The 17,015-nt window shown below is 42.1% G+C and overlaps 1 protein-coding gene across 1 annotated transcript in view; it reads left to right on the forward strand.

The window, feature by feature from the left end:
- The first annotated feature begins 2,163 nt into the window (after positions 1–2,163).
- PUM3 (pumilio RNA binding family member 3) overlaps positions 2,164–17,015 on the forward strand; it is a 31,905-nt gene continuing 17,053 nt past the window's right edge. The window contains exons 1-11 of the mRNA XM_056848135.1: positions 2,164–2,248; positions 3,506–3,676; positions 6,915–6,929; positions 7,038–7,173; positions 8,191–8,266; positions 9,745–9,838; positions 9,921–9,987; positions 11,380–11,554; positions 12,726–12,829; positions 13,314–13,392; positions 13,907–14,005. Of these exons, the coding sequence (XP_056704113.1) occupies positions 2,170–2,248; positions 3,506–3,676; positions 6,915–6,929; positions 7,038–7,173; positions 8,191–8,266; positions 9,745–9,838; positions 9,921–9,987; positions 11,380–11,554; positions 12,726–12,829; positions 13,314–13,392; positions 13,907–14,005 (1,095 nt within the window). The 5' untranslated portion in view covers positions 2,164–2,169. The remainder of the gene's footprint in view (positions 2,249–3,505; positions 3,677–6,914; positions 6,930–7,037; positions 7,174–8,190; positions 8,267–9,744; positions 9,839–9,920; positions 9,988–11,379; positions 11,555–12,725; positions 12,830–13,313; positions 13,393–13,906; positions 14,006–17,015) is intronic.

Here is a 17,015-nt window from a genome sequence, read left to right on the forward strand (position 1 = left end):
CCACTTCAAATAATACCCAAACCGCCTTTGAACTGAACACAAACGTGGTTGGTTCTTGTCGGTTATCCGGGCTGTGTGACCGGGGTCTTGGTATTTTCTTTCCTGACGTTTCGCCAGCAGCTGTGGCAGGCATCTTCAGAGGAGTCACACTGAAGGACAGCGTCTCTCCGCTCCACCCGGAAGCGCGCATTGGTTTCCCATTGGGACGCCAGCCCCCCCTCGCTCGCCTCGAAAGCGGCCGTGATGGGGAGCGATTCGTGGGGCCGCCCCGTACGCTCAGCTGGGACCCGGAAGAGCGGCCCCAGCGTCGTCCGTTCGGGAACCGTTTGCCTTATTGCGGCAGTTTGCTTTACGGCAGCTCCCGCGCCGCGAAGCTCCCCGTCGACTAATGAGGACGCTAAAAGATCCGCCGGAAGTAGTAGGGAGGAAGAGGAAGTGAGAGGGCTGACGGGAGGAGTGCGCGTGTGAGGTTGAGTCTCTTTGAGAAGTGGGTTCCTCGGGAGCGGCTGGATCTGCCCCCGTGGACTCGGCGCTTGCTGGTGTCTCCTGGCGGTTCAAGTAGGCTTAACAAACTATCCGTCTCGGGACCGGTGCGTGGGAAGGGCTGTGCGTAGTTTTCTGGTCCCACCGGGCTCTGAAGTTCCTGGCGTCTCTTCAGTTAGCCCCCTGGCTTTGTTCGCCTCCCATCTCCCCCCTCAGTGCGAGGCACGAGTAGATTAGCTCGCCCCGGGAAACATCAGCTTGTATGAGACGCCCGCTGTGGTAGCGAATGGGCTTTGCCCGTGAAACGTCCTCGTTTCAGTGCTCAGTTACCAGATCAAAAGCGGTAGGCGACGCGAAAGGCCGCTGCTTGGCAGAGTTAAGGGGCAAACAGCCCTCTCTTGCGGTCGAAGGCTTTCACGGTCAGAGTTCATTGGTTCTTGTAGGTTATCCGGGCTGTGTGACCGTGGTCTTGGTATTTTCTTTCCTGATGTTTCACCAGCAACTGTGGCCGGCATCTTCAGAGGAGTCACACTGGAGAGACACTGTCCTTCAGTGTGACTCCTCTGAAGATGCCTGCCACAACTGCTGGCGAAACGTCAGGAAAGAAAATACCAAGACCACGGTTACACAGCCCGGATAACCTACAAGAACCAAAGCCCTCTCCTGCCTTTCCTAATAAATCTCGTCGTCATGAAAGGGAGAAATAAGCTGCCGACTGCACGGTGACTTTCCTGGTTTTGGGGTGGGGCTGTGGCTTGGTGGGAGAGCCTCTGCTTTGCGTGCAGAAGGTCACAGGTTTAATCCCTGGCATCTCTAGTTGAAAGGACCAGGCAGTGAGCGGTGTAAAAGACCTCATCCTGAGACCCTGGATAGCCTCTGCCAATCTGAGTAGACAATACTGGCTTTGATCCAATGAGGCAGTTTGAGAATATTTGACCGTCTATAAAGTTACAATATTTGATCTGTCAGTTGTCTGGTGCGATAACCATATAACAAGAATACAAGTATAAAATACACTGGGACAAAGTGCTACGTTCCTGTCTTCCTCTTACAGCAGCCCCCTGAAACTCAATTCCTGGAATTGTGGGACCCTGAAGCAGTGTGGGAGGTTTTATGGGAGTTTTCCTGAAATCATCCCTCCACCAATCAACATACTGTTACTCTGGTGAAAGAGTGCTGGTGGATCTAGTTCATTGTGTAGAAATCTGTCAGAATACACATACAAAACAACTGAACCAATAATAACATTCCAGAACAACTAAATGTCCATAGTTTGAAAATAATTTCCAAGCCATGTTACTCCCCCTTTGTGTTAGATTTTTTTCTCCTTTCGTAGAAGATGTATATATGGAGCGTCATCTTGCAGTTTATATTTGTAATTAATATTTTTGTAGTTTTCTTTAGTTGCTTCACCATACTGATGTTTTTAGATTCTTTATTTGTGATATTGTATGATGATCAAAACAAGGTATGGCATGGTGATAGCATGGTGTTTTCCAGTTCTCTTTTTGTAGTTAAGAGGCCAAATCCTTACCAGTAAAGGAAGAGCCTAAAATATATATAACTTGACAAAATTGAAATATTAGCATGTTTTTTGTTTAGTACCTTTGTACTATTCAGCTACAACAGTCACAACTCTGTACCCATCAGTAACACCCCCTTTCTCTGATTCACAGACTTAACCTTATGGAAGCCAAAGGTAAAAGGAAATTCATAGGCAAAGATGGAAAATCAGGGCCCGGAAAAAAGAAGTTTAAACAAAATAGTGGTAAGGCTGATATATCATTAAATGCATTTGTTAAATTGCCTGTAATGTTACAAATTTAAAATTCAGGGGCTATGAAAAAAACAGAAAATGAGATTTTGAGGTGGTGAAAATAAGATAAAATGTTACCTGCTTTTCCCTCCCATGTTGCATGTTGGGTTGGACCCTACAAGACTTTCTGCTAGTAGAAAAGGGTGGAGGAATCCTTTTTGACTACCTAAACAGGCAATGCTGGGGTTAATGGCACCTGCATAAACAAAAGCCATTTGGGACAGTGTAGTAAGGAGAATTAGACAAGACTGAGCAAAAAAGCTGGCTAAGCCCAGCTTCTTGTTTCTAGGGGGCTGTAGATGAAGAAAAATATTAAACCTTATTAAAGATAGTGCACTGAACTGTAGATGCTGACATATTACTTTCTTTTTACCATCATACACTTCCAAAAAAAGTCCCAGTTGTAGCATGCAGAAAATCAGCCGACTCACATAATGTCACATGGATCCTGCCATCATGAATAGCAATTTAAAGCAGCATCTGCATGGTGGCTGTTGAGTATGGGTTGAAAAATTATCAGAAAAGAAACAGCTATAACTTTAGAAGAAGTTGGTTTTTATATGCCAACTTTCTCTACCACTTAAGAAAGAATCAAACCGGCTAACTATCACCGTCCCCACAACAGACACCCTGTGAGGTAGGTGGGGCTGAGAGTGTATGAGTAACCCAAGGTCACCCAGCTGGCTTCATGTGTAGGAGTGGGGAAACAAATCCACTTCACTAGATTAGCCTCCGTACTCATGTGGAGGAGTGGGGAATCAAACCTGGTTCTCCAGAGCAGAGTCCACTGCTTGTAACCACTACACCATGCTGGCTACACATAATTACCTTACAGAATTAACTGCCCCAGGTGCCACTGATGTTATTAGCTTGTATAGCTTTAAAAGGTGACGAGACATTCATGGAAGGTAGGTCTGTCAAAGGACTTTAAAGCCTAAAGTCCTTCTTAAGGGTAATGGGTTGGTCAAGACGAACCAAAAGAGCTGAAGTGAGTCCTCATACCCTAAGGTATCGCTCCTACCAGTCCCCTTACTACCCCGTCAGCCAGAGACCAAGGTACTAAGCCTCCATCCCTCCTAGATCTAAGATCAAGAAGTCAACCCTGCAAGGTAGGACGCTTACAAGGTGAGTTCCAGAAAACAATTATTCTGGTAAATGTAGTTGATATGGGCTAAATAACTATTCAATTTTTAACCTTGTAAACAGATGCTGGTCTTCCACAGAAGTTTAGTAGAAAAGACGGGAAGGATGGCAAGCTGAAATTTAAATCTAAGAAGTTTGAAAAAGGAAATGCAAAGCCTCGTAGAAGTGGTGTAAAACAAATCAAGAATAAACAATTACCAGAAAAATTATCCCGGAAACGAAAACACCAAGATGGTAATGATTGATTGATGAAATTAGGCCCTTGTATTATGGTGAGGATTAAATGGTTTGGGGAGATGCATTTCTTTGAAAATCTAATGCATGAAGATGCCATGTGTTGTGGTGTTTCTTGGTGGGAGGAGCACAAGTCATGAGTCTCAGGTTCAGATCTCAGTTCATTCACTGGTCTTACCTTTGTGTCATAGGGGGTTAACAGAACTATCACAAATAGTTATTGTATTAAAGACGGATCCGTAGCTCCCTGCAATGGTCCTTAAATGCTGGGAAGCAGTACCCACTTCTAAACTTACTAGGCTTTTCAGGACACATTTTAAAACATATTTTAGCTTTCCAAAGTCTGTTTCTTCCCTCTCCAGCACAAAACACAGACATGAACACATGAAGCTGCCTTATACTGAATCAGACCCTTGGTCCATCAAAGTCAGTATTGTCTACTCTGACCAGCAGCAGCTATCCAGAGTCTCAGGCAGAGGTCTTTCACATCACGTACTTGCCTAGTCCCTTTAACTGGAAATGCCAGGGATTGAACCTGGAACCTTCTGCATGCCAAGCAGATGCTCTACCACTGAGCCACAGCCCCTCCCCTAAATCTCACATCATTTAACAGTGAACAGTTTTATTTTACTTTTTCAGTGTTTATAAACATAGCATTAAAGCTGAAATCCTGAGGGGGGAGGCCGAATCTCCATAGGAGCTGCTGTGGCCCCTCGCCGGCATAGGTGCCCTTTTATCACTGCCAGTGCGGCCAGTCCAGAAACTAAATCCCAGAAGATAACAGCCGCGCAGGTGAGGGGGAGGCATTCCCGGGATGGAGCTGCCTTAGGCAGCTTCCACAGCACTTTCGGCCCGGGAACGCCCTCTTGAGTGACAGAGCTGCGCCACCTTTTTTGGTGATGCAGTCTTGCTTTTTTCAATGGGGAATTTCCCCTTGTTTTATTTTTAAACGGCTTTTTCTCCACCACTGCCGGGAAGCCTCACAGGATCTCTTTAGTAATGGGCTGTCAGTGATGAGATGTATCTCATGGCTAGTTTGCATGATATGCAAAGGCCAACACAAGTTTGCCATTGAACCCTCTCTCCAATCTTGGTGTGTGTCTGCTGGCCTCATGACCTGCTTTTGGGTCAAGAACCAATTACTCATTGCCAAAGCATATGGTTTTGACATGCGGAAAGTCTCAAGTTCAATCCTCAGTTTCTCCATTTTAGAAAAGGATCTTTATTAATGTTACTTATGAACACCCCTGTTTTTCAGCCTATACCTCAATGATATAGTGGTGAGATAGATAGGCCTAGAGTCTGTTTCACCATCACTCAGCCAACAGAAAGTATCTATTCTAACATATGTTGATAACATGGTTCTGCTGTCTCTTACACGAGTTGGCTTTATGAGGATGCTGCACAGGCTTAGTGACTTCTGTAAAGAAGAATCTATCTATCAACCACTCTAAGACTAAGGTGATGATTTTTGGTGATGATTTTTGGAAAGAAGTCCCACAAGTTTCGGTGGCATACTTGTGTGCCACAGCTTTAAATACCTTGGGGTGATATTCTCGGGAAATTTTTCTTGGAAGGCTCACATGGTTGATCCTCTGTAGTAAGATTGACTGGGATTATCCTTAAATTCTGTCACTCAAAAGGTGGCTTCTTGATCGTTCCCACCTTGAAACTGCTCCAGAGTAAAGTAATTGCCCAACTCCTGTATGGGGCCGAGATCTGGGGTTGGGACCTTTTCAAGCCTTTTTAAGGAGGCTTTTGACCTTGTCTCGGGGCACTCCAGCTGCCCTGCTGCGGGCCGAAACTGGGTTGCCTTCTGTTAGGGTCCGCGTCCATGTTGTTCTAATTAATTGTGGGGGAAAGCCGAAGAACTCTCCCTCTAGTCATCTTTCTAGGCAGTGCTTTATCCAGCTCCAGAAAGACACCTTTTGGGTTGCCAGTTATCACAGGCTCTTCTGCCGTTATCCAATACCTGTTGACACCCTGAGCTTTCATCAGGATAGGTTTAAAACTCGGGATCAGATATATAATATAGACTGTGCCTTAGATAGGGGTATCATCATTAGCTCCAGATTTTCAGCGTGGTTTAAACTGCTAAAAGGGGATCGCACCACAGCTGCTTATTTGTCCAGCATCACCATCCATAACCTTGGAGACACCCGTACAGCCCTCAGATTTTAAACAATGAGCACTGCCATATTAGTGGCCATTATCAGCATACACCAATTGCCCGATGAGTATTCTGTGGAGCCCTGGAATTGGAGAACCTTCCCCATTATGTCTTGTCTTTTACTCAGTTCCCAGGGGCAAGTTTCTTGCAGCCATTCTAGCTAGGTTAGTCCTGCATTCAGCAGTAGATACAATTATTTATCTTCTGCTGAGTAATGTGGCTGGGTAAAGCCTCAGCATGAGACTTTGCAGGAGCTGCTCCTACTTGGAGTAGATAGGGCTACTATGTTAGGTAGACCAGTGGTCTCATGCCATACAGGGTTGCTTTGTATGTGTTGAAATACTGCTTCAGAATGAGCTGTTCCACACCGAAGCTTGTTTTTTTCTCTCAAGAATCTGGCATATTTACTCAATTTAGAGAGGAAAATAGTCACAGGAGCCTGTACTCCTTCCTCCTCAGTTTGCACATCACTTCCCTTTTCATTTTCTATTTTGTTCTAATCTTATCTGCTATCATGTCCATTTTCTATTTTGTTCTAATCTTATATGCTATCATGTCCAAACAGGCAAACTATGCAGGTTAGTACTTTCCTTCTAATCAGAACTGGAACCTACTTCAAACCAGGATTTTTTTAAAAAGATATTTTATTAACATTTTCAGAAAGAAAACACACAAATTACATATACACACATTCACACAGTTTTTACTCCTTCGGGGAGTTTGTCTCTTAATTTCAAATATCCTATACATTATGCTTATAGTCTACCTTTAAAAAAAATAGGTTCCTTCTATCCTATATAGTAAGTTATATAAACTAATATTTATCTCTAACAATCTATCTTTTCTGTTTAACATATTCAAAATAGCATTCCCATTTTTTTGGAAATCTTCAGTCTTCTCTTTTATCAAACTGGATTTCTAATTCTGGCTGATCGGGGTGGGGTGGGGATGCTAAACAGGAAGTTGAAAGAGGAGCTGTGTGGAAATGGGGAGAAGCAAGGAGTCTATAGTTTTGTCTGAATGGTAATACTTGGAATAGTGAGCAGAGGCAGATTTGTCAAAGATTAGACAAGCATGGTATTGGTTGAGATCCTATGAACAGAACACTTTGCGCCAATTAGCATTTTATCAGCATTGTGTGCTGCCTCTTAGTATGTCACAAAATGATGTAGCTTTATGTATATTTATTAGGATTGCAGCCAAAGAAGCCCAAGTGGGATGACTTCAAGAAGAAAAAGAAGGAGCTCAAGCAAAGCAGACAGCTGAATGACAAAACCAACTATGATGCAGTGTTCAAAGCAAAGCAGATTTGGGAAGCTTTGAGACGGTAATGACTTCAGCTGTTTTCTTTAGTAAAACACTGTGCTTTAGTTTTCTCCCATGAGATGATGGCCTAACTAGATGCTACGGCTGCCATGGCTCTGATCCATGGCTGTCCTAATGTCTAGTTTGGCACTGAGATGTTAACCCTATACTGAAACCTTTATTCAGCATAGCACTTGCATATTGCTTGCATTACTCCTTTGTGTGGTGTATACAGTTGAGGATGTAGATCTGTGGATGTTTGCCTTTTGTTAATAACTGATGTCACAGGGGCTGGCTATTCTTAAAGGGCTGCATGCTGCAAGGAGAAATCTTGATCATTTATAGTAACCCGTGGGTTGAGTCTCCTGAGCTGATCATCCGTCAGAACTGCTGGATGTTTGGCTGAGCTTCAAGAAACCTGGGTTCAGATTCAGTCTTAAAGTTCACTAGATGGTTTTGAGAATGTCCATCTGAACTACCTCACATTGTGACTGTGTGGATAAAATGGCTGCCCAATTTTTCCTGCCCTGAGCTCATTGTGGGAGGAGAGATAAATGTTAACAGTGATCAAGGCCTGCTGTTACAGTTAGTCACTCTGAGGGCTTCGCTGAAATCTCAAGAGCACTTTGCTTTTGGCATTAGAGTGAAAGTGGAGGGTTTCATATCTTCAGTACTGTTTGGTTATTCAGTCCTGGCATTTGTGGTGATGACTCAGGGGCTCTTGGGTGCAGATGTTTAGGTTGAGATTGTACAACAACCAAGTTTTGAATTGCTGTTTGTTTAATGGATTGGGGGGAAAAATTGGTTGAATCCATTCCACTATTGTTGACACTGGGGAATAACACAACCATTAGCAAAATTGATCCACTGATCCAACCCACTAACCTTAACTTGTTCTGGATAGTTTAAAAATTTGAACTTAGTTGGTAAGTAATGCTAGAGATCTAACTGTCTAGATTGTCTCTTTTGAAAATGATATTCTTGCTAGTTTTCAAGAAAAACAGTAAATTGTTGGCTCATTTTAGATTTTTTTTTGTAGGAAAAAGTGTGACCTTGAGAAGCGCAAGAAACTGTTAAGTGAACTTCAGGAGCTCCTTCGTGGGAAAATAAAAAGTGTAAGAAATGTAGCAAAAAACTTTTTTAACATGATAAGCTTCTGTTATTATATTGACCGGAAGTAGAGCAATCCAGCACACAGTTGTCCCGTTTGGCGTATATCTGGAATTTAAATTTTTGAATGCTGAAATTAGAATCATAGAGATGGAAGGGACCTCCAGGGTCATCAGGGTCATCTAGTCCAACCCCCTGCACAATGCAGGAAATTCACAACTACCTCCTCCACACACACCCAGTGACCCCTATGCCATGTCCAGAAGCTGGCCAAGATGCTCTCCCTCATGAACTGCCTAAGGTCACAGAATCCGCATTGCTGACAGATGGCAATCTAGCCTCTGCTTTAATACCTCCAGGGAAGGAGCACTTACCACCTCCCGAGGAAGACTGTTCCACTGAGGAACCGCTCTAACTGTTAGAAAATTCTTCCTAATGTCTAGACAGAAACTCTTTTGATTTAATTTCAACCCGTTGGTTCTGGTCTGACCTGGGGCAACAGAAAACAACTCGGCACCATCCTCTATATGACAGCCCTTCAAGTTCCCCTCTTCAGGCTAAATTTACCCAGCTCCTTCAACCTTTCCTCATAGGACTTGGGCTCCAGACCCCTCACCATCTTTGTTGCCCTCCTCTGGACATGTTCCAGCTTGTCTACATCCTTCTTAAATTGTGCCCAAAACTGATCACAATACTCTAGGTGAGGTCTAACCAGAGCAGAGTAAACGATACCATCACTTTGTGTGGTCTGGACACTATACTTCTGTTAATGCAGCCCAAGATCACATTTGCCTTTTTAGTTACCACATCATACTGCTGACTCATGTTCAGTGTTTGGTCTACTAAGACCCCAAGATCCTTCTGACTCATGGTGACCCTATGAATCAGTGTCCTCCAAAATGTCCTATCTTTGACAGCCTTGCTCAGATCTTGCAAACTGAGGGCTGTGGCTTCCTTTATTACCTAACAATAATAGGATCTAAATCACATTTTCCCAATTTGTCAACAAGAATATTATGGGGAACCTCATCAAAAGCCTTACTGAAACCTTATAAACTATGTCTACAGCTTTTCCCTGATCCAGCAAGGTAGTAACCCTGTAAGGTAGGCTAGGTTGAGACTGAGGGCTGTCTCAAGGCCACACAGCATGCTTTTGTAACATTCAGATCTGGGTTTCCAACACTTTAACTGCTACATTGCGCTGTTTATAATGGATGTTTCCCTTACCCATACTTGTTTTCGGTAATATATGAAATACTAGATACTGAAGGACTGTAAACAAAAGCAGTTTCTTTCCTATTACTTTGTTTCTTGCCTAAGACCTTGCTACTTCAAATGTACTTCTACTGTGTTTCCCTTTACATCCTCAGTTAGTTATAACCTCCTTTCAAGCAGCTTTGTATCAGCTAGCTATAAAGATAAAAGATAAGGAATATAATGCTACCCAGATGACTTGGAGTAACAAATTCATTTATCTCCCCAGATGGCGTTTGCTCATGACTCTACTCGTGTCATCCAGTGTTATATTAGGTTTGGAAATGAAAAACAAAGGCAAGAAGTGTTTGAAGAATTAAAAGGTATAAGTTTCACACTTACAGCCTTTTGCGTGTAAAGTGTTCTATTGTTATGGCTTCTCAAGTATGCTTTCTTATCCTACAGAGAGTTTTACTGAACTAAGCAAATCCAAGTATTCCAGAAATATTGTGAAGAAACTTCTTATGCACGGGTAGGTATCTTGCTTATCTGTATGCTTAGTTCTTCTGTGTCTAGAAGCTGTCCCTTTGTCTTTAAAGTTTATTTGAAGAACTGTCTCCTTCCATATGTCCCTGTGTGCCAGTGGTCACCAGGCAGCCATCCGTTGGCTATTCCACCACTTAGGGTGGCCCATTTGGCATCGACCAGAGCCTGGGCCTTTTCCATTGTGGTTCTGGCTCTGTGGAATGGGCTCCCTGAAGAGGTGAGGGGAGGGCCTCCTAGGAGATCTTCAGGAGGCGCTACAAGACCTGCCTGTCCGGCAGGGCTTTTGAGGGGAGTTGCGTTCTCTGGCACTTCGGTCTTTGGCTTCTGTGTGCTTTTACAGGTATTTATTTTCAACTCTAGAAGACTTGCAGTAGAGGTTGTTTTGTGTAATGGGTAGATTGTTGGCCTTGAACCTAGGATATCTGCATTCAAGTTTATGCTCTGCCATTGAAACTCATTTGATAGCCTTGAGCAAATCTGTCTGCTATGTCACAAGGGTATTGAGAAGATGAATAGGCTAACATTATGTATAAAAATGGCCTTGAAAAAAAGGTGGCGTAAAAACATGAAATAAATTGGACTTTTTAAGTGATTGCAATGAGGTGTGACCACACTTTGAGGAACTCCTGAGCCTTGTCTGTTCATAGACTTATTGTCTAATGAGTGGCAGTGATTGGTCATGTCCTACTGGAGTCTGGCCACGAGAGGTGTCTGCCCCAGGTCTGAAAAATGCAAGTACGTTTGATAACATTATTGGCTTCATAGTTCTAAAATAGTTCCTGAGGGGGGTTGGCAGTCTCTTAGTTATCAAGATGATGCAATTAAACTCAGTGTGACATTCTTCTGTCAGTTGTTTCAGACAATCTCTTTTTACTTACATGCTCTGTTTCCCTTACTGTTCCTAACTTCTAAAGCTTAGCACAGTGTGAAAGGTTGACTTTCTCCCATTTCCTCCAGTGTTCTGCATATGGGCAAGAGACTTAGGTCAAGTCAGTGTTATCTGAAGAAAATGGCTGACCACTAAGCAGAGCCCAAAAGTTATTTGCTGTCTCTAACTGTGCAGTTCTTTGCAGAGTTAGTCTTGTGTAAGCCTGTAGATTTCGGTGGCTGTAGACTAGATTGGGCTAACTCGGCACAGAGTTGCACTGTTAACTTACTTTCCAGCTAGAAAGAATATTCTGACCTTGATAAGCTCCAGTTTAGACTTGTTGATCCAGATACAGTCATCTTTTTCAAACGAGTGTTCAATTAATATTTGATCACTTAAAAATAAGTGGTCTATTTTCTTTTATATTTATTTTTCTTTTTCTTTTATATTTTTTATATTTATTTTATGTTTATATTTGCTCTCTGATATCCACATTTATTTCTGGAACAGAACAAAACCACAAGTTGCAGAAATAATCAAAAGCTTTAAAGGTGAAGTAAGAAAGATGCTACGTCATTCTGAAGCATCTGCAGTGGTGGAGTTTGCATATAATGACAAAGCCATTTTGGAGCAGAGAAACATGTTGACACAAGAGCTCTATGGAAATATATTCCAGGTCTACAAGGTGATGTATTAAACCCTCTCCCCTACCTTTGCAAATATTTTTTGCAGCTTTGCACACACTGACATCTTAAACAATGCAGCAAATTATGAAAACAAATGTAAATAGAAAATGTAACAGTTGAGTAGTTCCACAGACAGAAGGAATGGCCCATGTCTTGTGCATGTTATCACCGTGACCTGTGAGACCCATCTCACCAAAGCAAGTTTACTGAGATGCACTGAGTCGATGCATATATGCATAAATAGGTTAGAAAAAAAGTATTGCAAGCATGCCATGAAACAAAGAATAGTCTGATCATAAAAAGCATCTGTTAAACTAGAGCTTAGTGGTGTTCCTTCAGAAACTGAAAGCCATGATTGCTAATGTGCTATTACTTAAATTCTACTTTCATTATGTGCAATGTCATCTTAAAGAGGCATAGAACATTCTTTGTGGCTTTCTAATAGTAGAGACCAACTAGCAGGAGATTCTTCTTAGCTCTCTGATTGGAAACTATGCACTCCTTTGAAATAGTAGCAATTAATATGAATGTATATTTTTGTAGAGTTGAGGGAAACTCCTTTTAAAAATTGTATCCAAGTAATAGGCTTTACTTAGATCTTCTCCACCTCTTCTTGTGCAAGTTCTAGTGTGATCTTAAATAAACTTGCATAAAGCCAGCTCTGAAGGCCATAGGTTTAATTCCATTCTGTTCAGGTTGTGTGTCTGTAGGCTATTCTCATACAAGAAGGGAATTCTCCATATAGTACAATTCCAGAAGCAGCTCCCCTTGTTTTACTGATGATGTGTACGTGCATTTCCCCCCAGTGTTACTTTGAATTGAGAAACTTCCATGCATGCTATCATAATCCGTGGGCGCACACACGTGCACACACACACACACACAGAGTCTGCTTGCCAAAATGTTCAATTGGAGTTATAATTTTTCTCCTTAGTCCCTTTACCTATTTTACCTCAGTAGAAATGAGACACCAGAGGCTTTTTAAAGTTATCAAGTAACATAAATTTATTAAACACTGTACTAGGGATGGACTTGGAGGGAAAACAATGGGTAGGGAAGGCATAGATTTCTGTTACATGCTTTGTAGTGTGTTCAGATCCCTTCCTTGTCTTTTGGTTCCTGTAATTTTGATGAAGTAAACTTTGCTGTAACAGTGGCTCTTTGTTTCAGTCATCAGAACACCCAACTCTTGACGAAGTGTTAGAGATGCATCCTGAAAAGCGGGAGGCCATTATGGATGAAATGAAACAGATCCTTACTCCAATGGCTCAGAAGTAAGAGCGACAACTTACACCATGCTTATATGACACATTGTGGATATGTGTGACAAGGAGAGTTGGCTTATACTTTTATTTTGATGGTAAATCTCTTGCAGAAGCATGTTCCCAAACCCCTCTTTCAGCTAGGAGGATAGGAATTTGAAAAAAAGATTAAATGCAGTAATGTTCACAAAGGTGACTTATCAAATACATAGAAAGCATTTGTCTAAAGTACCAGACAATACCAAAGGCTGTTCAGAAATACCTCCAGTTCTTTTCCTTCCCCCCATCTGCTTTCCTTTCCAGAATTTCTATTTTTTTCCAATGGGGAATGAGGTACACCTATTAAAATGGTAGTCCATTCTGCATGTGTATGTGTGATGGGAATTCCTAATTGCTGTAGTCATAACTTAGTTGCAGTCTACTGACTAACTCTAGGCATTATTCTACAACGAAGTGCATTCTGACCTCTTTACTTTCCCCCCTTCTTGTCCTCCAGGGAAGCTGTAATCAAGCATTCATTAGTGCATAAAGTATTTTTGGACTTTTTCACTCACGCCGCCACTAAACAGAGATCTGTAAGTATCTGCATATTGTGTATTATTGTTTTTTTCACTTTCACTTTATAAATTGTAGAATTGTGAGCCAAGTATTTGATGCCATCTTGTTAGAACATTTGTGCAATAACATGCCCTAGCTGAGGTAACATGTGCATAAGCAGGCTTCACTGGTCAGATCAGCATCTGAATGTACAACAGATTTTGGATGCAGTCTGTCTGCTTTTAATGCTTTCAAGAGTATTTGAATGCTCGTGTTATTTCCAGTCTGGGGTAGGTAGCCTGTTGTCGTTGAATACCTGAGGTTAAAAAAGTTGTCTTTATGGCTCACTGCGACTGGTGTGGTCATTACCAAAGTGAACACAATGCCCTCTTTGTGATGTAAATGGCCTCAGGCAAATCAACTGATTCTTCCATTGATCTTGGATGTTAGAAATTTGATGCTTGGATCCTGGATTTTTATAGAGAATTAATATATATTTTTGTCAATCTTTTAAAAGCAAAATTATTTAAAATTATGGTTCTTTGTGTCTAGGAAATGATTGAAGCAATCAGAGAAGCTGTAATCTACTTAGCACACACACATGATGGAGCAAGAGTAGCCATGCATTGCCTGTGGCATGGAACCCCCAAGGTATATTGTGTGAAGTTGCTTGTTGTGTCAAAGCCTATGCCTTCAGTGAATGTGTCTTGCAATGCAAGACTCTCTAAACTGTTACACTAGAGAGTTTCCCCCTGACATGGTTACAAGTCGTTCAGAAAGTTCTGACTTTTGGCAAACACCCATCAATTTTGGTATGCATGGTTATTTGAGGGATACTGAAGAAGCCTTTAAACTGGATGGGATACAAATAAGATTGCAACTTTCATCTTTCTTTAGAGAGAGGAATCAATGAAGCTTTATTAAAAACAGTCATAGACCAGCACAGCTCTTCACAATTTACCACTAAAACCCTTAGTGTTACGCTCTACCCACAGGTTAATACAAATAATTTAAAAAGTTGTTTGTACTTTTGCAAACTATATAAACTACCCATTAAAATTATTGACGTGCCGGTGTTCTCAGCAGCGTCTGACGAATTCTACAGGCTGCTGCACAAAACCTAGCCGTTCCTAATGTAACCTGTGGATTTTCATCTATAAGCAACATTTTAGTATGCTCCTGACCTGAATGCCGACTAAGCCAGGGAGAGATAAACTTAGAACGAACCTCTTGATATAATGGACAGCGCAGTAGAACGTGCTCTGTTGTTTCAATTTCCTTTAAAGCACAGGGACATGCTCTATCCTCCAAGGAAACCTTTCTGTATCTCCCACAACCATCCACAACCGCCGAGGGCTTGGCATCTGGCAAGGGTGAATGCTTTCCTATAACTAAAGATCTCTAGTTGGGAGAGGTTGGCGGCAGGAGAGGCTACATATCTGGACTGTTCTGCTGACAGGAAAGTGGGTGCCTTCTCTAGATCTTTTTGCGCTCCATATCCAGTATCCTTTGTTTTATAGCTTGCCTCGCCTGATCATATCCCATTTCCAGGGCCAATTGAGGGGAAAAGCCCATTTCGGCCAACTTGCCTCTGACTGCCTTCAGCCATGTAGACTGGTAATTATCTAAGAGAATCAAGGGGGTTAGGCCTTGAGATTTTAGGTTTAACTTAAGCCAGAGATAGATAGATGCAAGACATGCCCTAGCCTCTACTTTGATCTTGCCAGTCTCCAGGCGCAGAATAGCATTTGACACACAGCAAGGAAGTTGGAGAGCTGCTCTCAAAAACTTCATTTCCCTCCATTCCAATGGTGCAAAAAGAGAAGGAGGAGGACCTATCATGGTCCCATATAAAGGCTGGGCCATTGTTTTAGCCTGAAATAATTTAAGAGCAGCTGGGGCGTAGTGTCCACCCTTTGTTCGTAAAAATTTAATTATAGTATGGGAGGATTTTTGTCCAGTATCTGCTGCGTGCTGACAGTGGGCTTTCCTTGATCCTGAGGCCTGTAATATCACCCCTAAATACTTAAACCTATTCACCTGCTCTATCTTGTGTTCATTTATACGCCATACCCGAATTTTAGGTCTCCTGCCAAATGCCATGATTTTGGTTTTTTGATAATTTATTGCTAGGTGTTCCTTGCTGCAATACTGAGCAAGTGTCCTTAATGCTCTTTTAAGTCCTACTGGAGTTCTTGATATGTTGTTTTTCAGGAGTTCTGGTGGTATATAATCTGCACCAGGAGCTTTCCCTGTTCTGAGCTGGCTGATGAGAGATTTAACTTCTTTTGTAGATACAGGTGGCTATTCAGGCAGATCCTTTGTCCCCATTGTGAGAGGCTCACACGAGGGATCCTCATACATCTTCTGAAAGTAGGCCACCCATGAATCTGCAGAAATAAGGGAGTCCAAAGAGAATGTGTCCTTACTAGCATAGTCTTTGGTCAGTCTCCCAAAAAGTGCAGAGTTCTTTTCTCTGGCTGCTAGAGGAATTGAAAACAGAATTATTTGCCTTCATTATTCAAATGTATGACCTGCAATGCTGTCAGGATGTATGTGCTGGGATTTCTCCAGGAGCTCATGAAAGATGAAGCTGTTTTCTTTTTATATCTCTCAGTTGCTGTATGGCAGGCCTGCAGACAGAAGGTCCTTAGGCTGACTGCAGACCACCCCCATGTCTGTCTGTATCCCCTTTGTGGAAATTCCAAATATCCCTTGCTTGTAGTCCTTTCCAACATCTTTGTGAGATTATCTAAGGGTTAAGGCCCTCAGAAATGTGAGGAGGATGCGAGAGTGTCTGCATCACTCCGCTACCTTGGATTTGAAGAGGCAAGAATTTTGATCCAGTTGCAGCCAGTGAAAATAGAGACTGAAAGAAGCAATGGGGGTTGAGACATTTGGTATAGTGAGAAAAAAGGGGGTAAAGTGCGTACCAAGAGATTTATAGGGAGAAGAAAGAAGATACCCAAGATCTTTGTTCTGAGAAAGGAGAATAATAGATGGGGCTGCAGAGAGTCCAACTTGAGTTAGTAGAGAGAAGACATGATACTATGAAGTGGAGAGAGAAAATGGAAAGTTTAAAGGGGGAGTTTCTGTAGTAGTGGTGTCAGAGTAAGAACAGCACATGTTATGGGGTGCAGTACAAGAAGAGTGAGTTGAAATAAGCTCTTTCATGAACATAATGTGGTCTTCATGACTGAAATACTTTGAGTGATTCATCTCTTCTTTAGAGTTCGTCAGGAGTTCTTGTATAATGATGCTCCTATTTCCTCAAATTAGTCTTTATGAATCCAGTGGGATAGAAGAAAGCAGCTTTTAAAACCAGCCTGCATTTCTGCTCAGATGAATTTATCAGCCCGAAGGAATGTTTCAATCTGCTATTCCTTCATGACATGCTTTCTTGGTAGCTCCTAGTGGATACAGAACACTTGAAAACACAAAGAAGTGGGATGGGTTGAAGGAAGTTTTGTAGAATCACAGACTTAGCTTTAAGGGTGCTCTGCAGGGTAGCTTGCCATCCTTCACATGGAAGCAGGGCACGTGAGTCTTCTGTCATTATTGGCTCCAAAAGTTTTGATTTATTTTTCAGATATTTTAAAATCAGAAAACCCGACTTGGTAAAATGTTGTAAAGCAAATTGGTATTATGGGTTCATTCCTAT

Source organism: Euleptes europaea, chromosome 4 (assembly GCF_029931775.1).
Source record: "Euleptes europaea isolate rEulEur1 chromosome 4, rEulEur1.hap1, whole genome shotgun sequence".
Lineage (NCBI taxonomy): Eukaryota > Metazoa > Chordata > Lepidosauria > Squamata > Sphaerodactylidae > Euleptes > Euleptes europaea.